The following is an 11,289-nucleotide window of genomic DNA, read 5'->3' as shown; positions in this document are numbered from 1 at the left end:
CAGTATCAATTTTGATACTCGGGAAGGGAGAAATTCAGCCGTAAAGTTAGAAAAGAAACACAAATTTGGCCGAGACAGACAGTAAGACGCGGACAGGCTACGACGTTTTCGACCACGTCCGCACCGTCGCTACTTCACGCCAGTTTGACAAGATGTCGGGTTCATTTGCACGTCCGTCGCAGACAAAGCAAGCTAACATGTCCGCCCCAGCACCGTCCCCAAAGAAGGCCAAGAAGGCGCCCAAGGCCCCTGCGGCTCACCCGCCCACCACCGCCATGGTCACGGCGGCCCTGGAAGCGCTCAAGGACCGCAAAGGTTCTTCCCTCTTGGCCATCAAGAAGTACATCGCCGGCAACTACAAGTTCGACGTGGAGAAGAAGGGACACTTCATCAAGCGCGCCCTGAAAGCCTTGGTAGAGAAGGGCACCCTCATTCAGGTGAAGGGTACAGGAGCGTCGGGATCCTTCAAAATCAACGTGGCAGCCAAGAAAGCCGCCGAGAAGGCCGCAAAGAAACCTGTCGCCAAGAAGCCGGTCAAGAAACCCGCGGCCAAGAAGGCCGCCAAGCCCAAGACCGCCAAGCCGAAGAAGACCGCGGCCAAGAAGGCTACCACCCCCAAGAAGGCCAAGAAGCCGGCCGCCAAGAAGACTAAGAAAACTCCGGCCAAGAAACCAGTCGCCAAGAAACCGGCCAAGAAGACGCCAAAAAAGAAGCCGGCCGCCAAGAAGGCAGCGCCTGCCAAGAAGGCGGCCAAGCCCAAGAAGAAGTGAAGATCCGACCGTCCAAGTTTCTGAAAACCCCGGCCCTTTTCAGGGCCACCCACATCCTAACAAAAGAACTATGTCAATCACATCAAAGTTATCACTTTTCCACACACCATATGCTCTCAGAGAAAAGGAATGAAATAACATATGTAAGATAGAAAAAAAATCTATCAAAAGACCCCCCCCCCCGAACACACAGACAGACCACCACCAAAAGAATGGGTGGATAGACGCACACACGCACAGGCAGACAGAATTTCGCCGAGGCAAAATTGAGCAATGAAGTAGACGAATGCCTTGTTGCCATTGTATGGCTAGACGCACGAGCGTTTGCCCGAGTGTATGTAGCCCATTGCCATTCTATAGCGCAAGCATCGTTCATTCGCTATCCCCAAAAGTGCCGAGCTTGCTGCAAAAACCGGATCGTGGAGACACGAAACCTGACCAATCGCAAGCTCGGATTTCAGCCCGAGAACCAATCGGACGGCAGGGCGCCCACCAATTGTAATCTGCGGACATCTGATTAGCGGGTGATATAAATTCACTCTCCACCGCTCGCCGACTACTTTTGATATTGCCTTGCACTTGAGCGTAGACGAAGTTCATCCGTTCGACATGGCACGTACCAAGCAGACCGCCCGTAAGTCCACCGGTGGCAAAGCCCCCAGGAAGCAGCTGGCAACCAAGGCCGCGCGCAAGAGCGCACCGGCTACCGGCGGCGTCAAGAAGCCTCACCGCTACAGGCCGGGCACCGTGGCCCTCAGAGAGATCCGTCGCTACCAGAAGTCCACCGAGCTGCTCATCCGCAAGCTGCCCTTCCAGCGCCTGGTGCGTGAGATCGCCCAAGACTTCAAGACCGACCTGCGCTTCCAGAGCTCGGCGGTCATGGCCCTGCAGGAAGCCAGCGAGGCCTACCTGGTCGGTCTCTTCGAGGACACCAACCTGTGCGCCATCCACGCCAAGCGCGTCACCATCATGCCCAAGGACATCCAGCTCGCCCGCCGTATCCGAGGGGAGCGAGCCTAAGGCGGACCGAAAACAACATCAACAACCCCGGCCCTTTTCAGGGCCACCCACATATCCCAGAAAGATCTGTATCCTTCACCTTTCTCTAAACAGACGCAGTTGTTGCGCCTGAAATACAATTACTCACGACTCGCACATCCCCCCCCCCCCCCACACACACACACACACCATATACCTGTACACGCAAATCAATTCAGCCGACAGTGACTTTATTAACATTAGAGAATGTTATGTGACCACGTGCATCCGGTCGCGAACATAAAACCTGCACACACATTTGATATACATATATGTCAGCTAGTCTTAGACGACAAACTTGTAAGATGCGGGCCGTCTAAGAACCGTATTGCGGTCATTTCTTGTACTTGTGTGATGCGGTCTTGCTCACGAATTACTTTAATTGTCTGTCAGCTATCTTGGACTGGGATATGTTATATGTAAGGTTACTTTTACTGCTAGATTGTCTTAGTCTCGACAGATGTACTGTATGTGTGTGTTTATATCAATTCGTGTATCTGCATTGTGCAGTTTGATTCAGTGTGAAGAGAATACAGTTCTTTCGAGAGGATGTGGGTGGCCCTGAAAAGGGCCGGGGTTCTGTTTCTTTCGTCCGGACATTACTGAGCCTTGCTTGTCTTCTTGGGCAGAAGCACGGCGTGGATATTGGGCAGAACGCCGCCCTGTGCGATGGTCACTCCGCCCAGCAGCTTGTTCAACTCCTCGTCGTTGCGGACGGCCAGTTGAAGGTGACGTGGGATGATTCGGGTCTTCTTGTTGTCGCGGGCAGCGTTACCGGCCAGCTCCAGGATCTCGGCCGTCAGGTACTCCAGCACGGCCGCCAGGTACACCGGTGCGCCGGCACCCACGCGCTGGGCGTAGTTTCCCTTGCGCAAGAAGCGATGCACCCGACCGACCGGGAACTGGAGACCCGCACGGGAAGAACGGCTCTTGGCCTTGGCGCGTGCCTTGCCACCTTTGCCACGTCCAGACATCTTGTAGTAGTCGATTGATTTACGTCAAACGGCAGAAAGAATGAGAGAATGAAGAGGAATTATCTCCTGTCCAAACACTTTATACCCCGCTGCTGGATTCACGGCTTCCGACAGCGAACCAATAGAGAGAGAGCTAACTCTCGAGGAGAGGTTCTACCACGTCCGCGCCTTGGACTAGACAATCCCAAAATGTGCATTGTTCTCCGATATAAAGGCCGAGACGAGGGCGATGATATTCTTTGCTGTCTAAACACGCCAAGAACGTCGTCATGCCGCCAAGTGGAAAAGCCGCCAAGAAAGCTGGCAAGGCCAGGCCCGCAGGAGACAAGAAGCGTGGGAGGAGGAGAAAGAGAAGGGAAACCTTCGGCGTCTACATTTACAAGGTGCTGAAGCAGGTGCACCCCGACACCGGCGTCTCCAGCAAGGCCATGGGCATCATGAACTCCTTCGTCAACGACATCTTCGAGAGAATCGCTGCCGAAGCTTCTCGACTGGCTCACTACAACAAGCGCTCCACCATCAGCAGCCGCGAGATCCAGACCGCCGTGCGACTCCTGCTGCCAGGCGAGCTGGCCAAGCACGCCGTCAGCGAGGGCACCAAGGCCGTCACCAAGTACACCAGCTCCAAGTAAATCGACCGCCTCCGCTCGTCAAAATCCCGGCCTTTTTCAAGGCCACCCACATCCTCACAAAAGAGCTATAGCAATCACATTCTAGTCGAAACAGCGACTACACACAACCCACGCACATGCCACTAACCTGTGACCGCAGGCGACATGTACAGAACTTATGCCTGGAACACACAACAACTATAAAGACAACAGAATGATCATGAAAGAAAACAAACAACAAAGAAAGTGAATTTTGACGTAATAAAAGGCTGCACACGTTCTTATTACACCAAACAAAGGTGACGCAACAAAAAGCTTGCGTCCCTTGCCTTCTGGAACAACTGTCGTCTGTGACGTTCCTTAGAACACGTAGAACAATGAATTGGCCGTTGATCGGCGTTCCTTTTCCGGTCAAAACGCCATAAACATACTAGTAAGGAATGTCTCAGAAGTGTAGTCAAACTTCTGGACGACAACGGTGTGTGTGTGTGTGTGTGTGTGTGTGTGTGTGTGTGTGTGTATCTGTGTGTCTGCGTGTGTGTTTCAGGCAAATCAATCCGTTTTCTTTGCTTTAGTTCATTTTATTTTGTTCTGCTTCGTGTTTTCCCGACAAGATGTTTGTCTTGCCGGTGTCAAATCCTCCGCGTAGCATTGTCTTGCTTGGCTAGTGGCTTGCTTCCCATTGGCTAGTGGTGGCGACGGCCAGGACTACGCGCAGGTCCGCAGGGCGGTTATTAATCCGGCTCCGTCAGGCCCGCTAATCCAATCTCGTTCTGTATCGACAAGAACATCGTAATCATCATGTCTGGACGCGGCAAAGGAGGCAAGGGGCTCGGAAAGGGAGGCGCTAAGCGTCACCGTAAGGTTCTTCGCGACAACATCCAGGGTATCACGAAGCCGGCTATCCGTCGTCTTGCCCGTCGTGGCGGCGTGAAGCGCATCTCCGGGTTGATCTACGAGGAGACCCGAGGCGTTCTGAAGGTGTTCCTGGAGAATGTGATCCGCGACGCGGTGACCTACACCGAGCACGCCAAGCGCAAGACGGTGACCGCCATGGACGTTGTCTACGCTCTGAAACGCCAAGGCCGCACACTGTACGGCTTCGGCGGCTAAAGGATCTGACTCTCCTCATCGAAAGCAAGCAAACCCCGGCCCTTCTCAGGGCCACCCAAATCTCCCCAAAAGAGCTGTATCTTCACACAACACATGTACACACCTGACTCGAACAACGAGCATAATACAAAATCCAAGCCGGTCATGCAAACACACAACAATGAACTATCATGGTCCCGTTTTCTTTGTAATGATAGTCTTGTTGATTTCTGTAAAGATTTGTGTACGGTTGGATACTAAGAAATGCGTGTGAAGCGTAGTATAGATATATGTTTTATTTTCTTGGTATACTTTGTGTGTGTGAAGAATATGATTGGTGTGTCGGAGAGATCTTGGTGCAATTGGGAGTGTGTGTTTTGACGATTTCATGACGATCTTGTATGTGTGTTGCGAGTCCACAAGTTTATTGAGCAATGAAATTGACGATTAATGCCTGGTTGCCACTGTATGTCTAGGCCCGAGTGTATGTAGCCCATGCGCCTGGTGCGCGAGATCGCCCAAGACTTCAAGACCGACCTGCGCTTCCAGAGCTCGGCGGTCATGGCTCTGCAGGAAGCCAGCGAGGCCTACCTGGTCGGTCTCTTCGAGGACACCAACCTGTGCGCCATCCACGCCAAGCGCGTCACCATCATGCCAAAGGACATCCAGCTCGCTCGCCGTATCCGAGGGGAGCGAGCCTAAGGAGGATCGCAACAAGATCGACGACAACCCCGGCCCTTTTCAGGGCCACACACATATCCCAGAAAGATCTATATCGCTCACCTTTCTCTAAACAGACGCAGTTGTTGCGCCTGAAATACAGTTACACACAACTCGCATCCCCCCCCCTTATATCTGTACACGCAAATCAATTTAGCCGACAGTGTAATGACTTTATTAACGTTAGAGAATGTTATGTGAACACGTGCACCCGGTCGCGAACATGTAACCTGCACACACATATGATATACACATATGTCAGCTAGCATTAAACGACACACTTGTAAGATGCAGGCCATCTGAGATCATTTTGCGGTCATTTTGCGTGATCGGTCTTGCTCACGCATCACGTTAATTGTCTGTCAGCTATCTTGGACTGGGGTATATCATATGTAAGGTTACTTTTACTGCTAAATTGTCTTAGTCTCGACCTCGACAGATGCACTGTGTTTCGGGGGGTGGGGGAATATCCATTCTTATATCTGCATTGTGTAGTTTGATTCAGTGTGAAGAGAATACAGTTCTTTCGAGAGGATGTGGGTGGCCCTGAAAAGGGCCGGGGTTTCGGTTTCGTCTGGAAATTACGTAGCCTTGCTGGTCTTCTTGGGCAGAAGCACGGCGTGGATATTGGGCAGAACGCCGCCCTGTGCGATGGTCACGCCGCCAAGCAGCTTGTTCAACTCCTCGTCGTTTCGGACGGCCAGTTGTAGGTGACGGGGGATGATTCTGGTCTTCTTGTTGTCGCGGGCAGCGTTACCGGCCAGCTCCAGGATCTCGGCCGTCAGGTACTCCAACACGGCCGCCAGGTACACCGGTGCGCCGGCACCCACGCGCTGGGCGTAGTTTCCCTTGCGCAAGAAGCGATGCACCCGACCGACCGGGAACTGGAGACCCGCACGGGAAGAACGGCTCTTGGCCTTGGCGCGTGCCTTGCCACCTTTGCCACGTCCAGACATCTTGTAGTAGTCGATTGATTTGCGTCAAACGGCAAAAAGAATGAAAGAAGAATGAATAGGCATTATCTCCTGTCGAAACAATTTATACCCCGTCGCTGGATTCACGGCTTCCGACAGCGAACCAATAGAGAGAGCTAACTCTCGGTGAGAAGTTCTACCACGTCCGCGCCTTGGACTAGACAATCCCAAAATGTGCATTGTTCTCCGATATAAAGGCCGAGACGAGGGCGATGATATTCTTTGCTGTCTAAACACGCCAAGAACGTCGTCATGCCGCCAAGTGGAAAAGCCGCCAAGAAAGCTGGCAAGGCCAGGCCCGCAGGAGACAAGAAAATCCCGGCCTTTTTCAAGGCCACCCACATCCTCACAAAAGAGCTATAGCAATCACATTCTAGTCGAAACAGCGACTACACACAACCCACGCACATGCCACTAACCTGTGACCGCAGGCGACATGTACAGAACTTATGCCTGGAACACACAACAACTATAAAGACAACAGAATGATCATGAAAGAAAACAAACAACAAAGAAAGTGAATTTTGACGTAATAAAAGGCTGCACACGTTCTTATTACACAACACATGTACACACCTGACTCAAACAACGAGCATAAATTATACAAAAGTCTAACTCAAGCCGGTCATGCAGACACACAACAATGAACTATGATGGTCCCATTTTCTTTGTAAATTGTAGTGATAGTCTTGTTGATTTCTGTAAAGATGTGTGCACGTTTGGATACTAAGAAATGCGTGTGAAGCGTAGTTTATATGTTTTATGGTATACTTTGTGTGTGTGAAGAATATAATTAGTGTGTGGAGAGATCTTGGTGCAATTTGGAGTGTGTGTTGCTTATGATCTATATCTTGTCGATCTCTGTTCGTTCACGCGTAGTGAAGTTGCTTGGCTCAAATATGATATAACTGCGTCAAATAAAAGCCTTGGTGTCCATCAAGTCATATGCGGTCACTCGTTTCTCTGCGTGCAAACTCGATCAGCCGTCGGCTTGAAGTCCAGGGCGTGCTTCCTGAAAAGTATGGCAAATATCTTAATATCTGAGGGCTAGTGACCAGCGGCTTCCATCAAATTAGTGAGGTGGACATGTCCTCTTGTACGGAAACCGAGCCAGTATCGTTTTTGATACCCAGGAATTGAGAAATTCAACCGTAAAGTTAGAAAAGAAACACAAATTTCGCCGCGACGGACAATAAGACGCAGACACGCTACGACGTTTCCGACCACGTCCGCACCGTCTCTACTTCACGCCAGCTTGACAAGATGTCGGGTTCATTTCCATCGCAGACAAAGAAAGCTATCATGTCCGCTCCAGCATCGTCCCCCAAGAAGGCCAAGAAGCCCAGGGCGCCAAAGGCCCCTGCGGCCCACCCGCCCACCTCCGCCATGATTACGGCGGCCCTGGAGGCGCTCAAGGACCGTAAAGGTTCTTCCCTGTTGGCCATCAAGAAATACATCGCCGGCAACTACAAGTTCGACGTGGAGAAGAAGGCACACTTCATCAAGCTCGCCTTGAAAGCATTGGTGGCCAAGGGCACCCTCATTCAGGTGAAAGGTACGGGGGCGTCGGGATCCTTCAAAATCAACGTAGCAGCCAAGAAAGCCGCCGAGAAGGCCGCCAAGAAACCTGCCGTCAAGAAGCCCGTCAAGAAACCCGCGGCCAAGAAGGCAACCAAGCCCAAGACCGCCAAGCCAAAAAAGCCCGCGGCCAAGAAGGCTACCACCCCCAAGAAGGCCAAGAAGCCGGCAGCCAAGAAGACCAAGAAATCTCCGGCCAAGAAACCAGCCGCCAAGAAACCGACCAAGAAGACGCCGAAAAAGAAGCCGGCTGCCAAGAAGGCAGCGCCTGCCAAGAAGTCGTCCAAGCCCAAGAAGAAGTGAAGATCCGACCGTCCAAGTTTCTGACTGAAACCCCGGCCCTTTTCAGGGCCACCCACATCTTAACAAAGAGCTATGTCAATCACATCAAAGTTATCACTTTTCTACACACCACATGCTCTCAAAGAAAATGAATGTAATAAGATGAACACATATCTATCAAAAGACCCGCCCACACACCCAACACCCCCCCACACACACACACACAGATTATCAAAAGAATGGGTGGATGGACGCACACACGCACAGGCAGACTACATTGCGCCGATGCAGGCTGTATAAAGACGACGGAAGAAGTTTGATTTCATGATGATCTTGTATGTGTGTTGCGAGTCTACAAATTTATTGAGCAATGAAATTGACGAATGCCTGGTTGCCACTGTATATCTAGGCACGAGCGTTTGCCCGAGCGTACTAGTATGTAGCCCATTGCCATTCTATAGCGCATGCATCTTTCATGCGCTACCCTCAAAAGTGCCGAGCTTGCTGCAAAAGTCGGATTCTGGAGACACAAAAAACTGACCAATCGCAAGTTCGGATTTCAGCCAGGGAACCAATCAGACGGCAGGGCGCCCGCCAATTGTAATCTGCGGGCATATGATTAGCGGGTGTTATAAATTCACTCTCCACCGCTCACCGACTACTTTTATTGTCTTCCACTTGAGCGTAGACGAAGTTCATCCGTTCGTTCGACATGGCACGTACCAAGCAGACCGCCCGTAAGTCCACCGGTGGCAAAGCCCCCAGGAAACAACTGGCAACCAAGGCCGCGCGCAAGAGTGCCCCGGCTACCGGCGGCGTCAAGAAGCCTCACCGCTACAGGCCCGGCACCGTGGCCCTGAGAGAGATCCGTCGCTACCAGAAGTCCACTGAGCTGCTCATCCGCAAGCTGCCATTCCAGCGCCTGGTGCGCGAGATCGCCCAAGACTTCAAGACCGACCTGCGCTTCCAGAGCTCGGCGGTCATGGCTCTGCAGGAAGCCAGCGAGGCCTACCTGGTCGGTCTCTTCGAGGACACCAACCTGTGCGCCATCCACGCCAAGCGCGTCACCATCATGCCCAAGGACATCCAGCTCGCTCGCCGCATCCGAGGGGAGCGAGCCTAAGGAGGATCGCAACAAGATCGACGACAACCCCGGCCCTTTTCAGGGCCACACACATATCCCAGAAAGATCTATATCGTTCACCTTTCTCTAAACAGACGCAGTTGTTCCGCCTGAAATACAGTTACACACAACTCGCACCCCCCCCCCTTATATCTGTACACGCAAATCAATTTAGCCGACAGTGTAATGACTTTATTAACGTTAGAGAATGTTATGTGAACACGTGCACCCGGTCGCGAACATGTAACCTGCACACACATATGATATACACATATGTCAGCTAGCATTAAACGACACACTTGTAAGATGCAGGCCATCTGAGATCATTTTGCGGTCATTTTGCGTGATCGGTCTTGCTCACGCATCACGTTAATTGTCTGTCAGCTATCTTGGACTGGGGTATATCATATGTAAGGTTACTTTTACTGCTAAATTGTCTTAGTCTCGACCTCGACAGATGCACTGTGTTTCGGGGGGTGGGGGAATATCCATTCTTATATCTGCATTGTGTAGTTTGATTCAGTGTGAAGAGAATACAGTTCTTTCGAGAGGATGTGGGTGGCCCTGAAAAGGGCCGGGGTTTCGGTTTCGTCTGGAAATTACGTAGCCTTGCTGGTCTTCTTGGGCAGAAGCACGGCGTGGATATTGGGCAGAACGCCGCCCTGTGCGATGGTCACGCCGCCAAGCAGCTTGTTCAACTCCTCGTCGTTTCGGACGGCCAGTTGTAGGTGACGGGGGATGATTCTGGTCTTCTTGTTGACGTTCCTTAGAACACGTAGAACAATGAATTGGCCGTTGATCGGCGTTCCTTTTCCGGTCAAAACGCCATAAACATACTAGTAAGGAATGTCTCAGAAGTGTAGTCAAACTTCTGGACGACAACGGTGTGTGTGTGTGTGTGTGTGTGTGTGTGTGTGTGTGTGTGTGTGTGTGTGTGTGTGTATCTGTGTGTCTGCGTGTGTGTTTCAGGCAAATCAATCCGTTTTCTTTGCTTTAGTTCATTCTATTTTGTTCTGCTTCGTGTTTTCCCGACAAGATGTTTGTCTTGCCGGTGTCAAATCCTCCGCGTAGCATTGTCTTGCTTGGCTAGTGGCTTGCTTCCCATTGGCTAGTGGTGGCGACGGCCAGGACTACGCGCAGGTCCGCAGGGCGGTTATTAATCCGGCTCCGTCAGGCCCGCTATTCCAATCTCGTTCTGTATCGACAAGAACATCGTAATCATCATGTCTGGACGCGGCAAAGGAGGCAAGGGGCTCGGAAAGGGAGGCGCTAAGCGTCACCGTAAGGTTCTTCGCGACAACATCCAGGGTATCACGAAGCCGGCTATCCGTCGTCTTGCCCGTCGTGGCGGCGTGAAGCGCATCTCCGGGTTGATCTACGAGGAGACCCGAGGCGTTCTGAAGGTGTTCCTTGAGAATGTGATCCGCGACGCGGTGACCTACACCGAGCACGCCAAGCGCAAGACGGTGACCGCCATGGACGTTGTCTACGCTCTGAAACGCCAAGGCCGCACACTGTACGGCTTCGGCGGCTAAAGGATCTGACTCTCCTCATCGAAAGCAAGCAAACCCCGGCCCTTCTCAGGGCCACCCAAATCTCCCCAAAAGAGCTGTATCTTCTCACAACACATGTACACACCTGACTCAAACAACGAGCATAAATTATACAAAAGTCTAACTCAAGCCGGTCATGCAGACACACAACAATGAACTATGATGGTCCCATTTTCTTTGTAAATTGTAGTGATAGTCTTGTTGATTTCTGTAAAGATGTGTGCACGTTTGGATACTAAGAAATGCGTGTGAAGCGTAGTTTATATGTTTTATGGTATACTTTGTGTGTGTGAAGAATATAATTAGTGTGTGGAGAGATCTTGGTGCAATTTGGAGTGTGTGTTGCTTATGATCTATATCTTGTCGATCTCTGTTCGTTCACGCGTAGTGAAGTTGCTTGGCTCAAATATGATATAACTGCGTCAACTAAAAGCCTTGGTGTCCATCAAGTCATATGCGGTCACTCGTTTCTCTGCGTGCAAACTCGATCAGCCGTCGGCTTGAAGTCCAGGGCGTGCTTCCTGAAAAGTATGGCAAATATCTTAATATCTGAGGGCTAGTGACCAGCGGCTTC

General features: G+C 51.4%; 4 protein-coding genes across 4 annotated transcripts; 2 read left to right on the top strand and 2 right to left on the bottom strand.

The window, feature by feature from the left end:
• The first annotated feature begins 181 nt into the window (after window positions 1-181).
• Window positions 182-8,113, top strand: LOC136448752 (late histone H1-like). The gene is made up of 2 exons (XM_066448397.1): window positions 182-767; window positions 7,467-8,113. The coding sequence occupies exons 1-2, from the start codon at window positions 198-200 to the stop codon at window positions 8,058-8,060; spliced, it is 1,164 nt and encodes a 387-aa protein (XP_066304494.1). The 5' UTR covers window positions 182-197; the 3' UTR covers window positions 8,061-8,113.
• LOC136448845 (late histone H2A.2.2-like) lies at window positions 2,314-2,905 on the bottom strand. Its single transcript, XM_066448504.1, has one exon. The coding sequence runs from the start codon at window positions 2,780-2,782 to the stop codon at window positions 2,408-2,410; it is 375 nt and encodes a 124-aa protein (XP_066304601.1). The 5' UTR covers window positions 2,783-2,905; the 3' UTR covers window positions 2,314-2,407.
• LOC136448847 (histone H2B-like) lies at window positions 3,045-4,865 on the top strand. The gene has a single exon (XM_066448506.1). It carries the CDS (start codon window positions 3,052-3,054, stop codon window positions 3,412-3,414), a length of 363 nt encoding a protein of 120 aa, XP_066304603.1. The 5' UTR covers window positions 3,045-3,051; the 3' UTR covers window positions 3,415-4,865.
• On the bottom strand, window positions 5,410-6,257 carry LOC136448846 (late histone H2A.2.2-like). The gene has a single exon (XM_066448505.1). It carries the CDS (start codon window positions 6,159-6,161, stop codon window positions 5,787-5,789), a length of 375 nt encoding a protein of 124 aa, XP_066304602.1. The 5' UTR covers window positions 6,162-6,257; the 3' UTR covers window positions 5,410-5,786.
• Window positions 8,114-11,289: the final 3,176 nt, after the last annotated feature.

The sequence above is a fragment of the Branchiostoma lanceolatum genome, chromosome 14 (assembly GCF_035083965.1).
Source record: "Branchiostoma lanceolatum isolate klBraLanc5 chromosome 14, klBraLanc5.hap2, whole genome shotgun sequence".
Classification (NCBI taxonomy): domain Eukaryota; kingdom Metazoa; phylum Chordata; class Leptocardii; order Amphioxiformes; family Branchiostomatidae; genus Branchiostoma; species Branchiostoma lanceolatum.
This window is presented reverse-complemented; position numbering and strand designations above follow the sequence as displayed.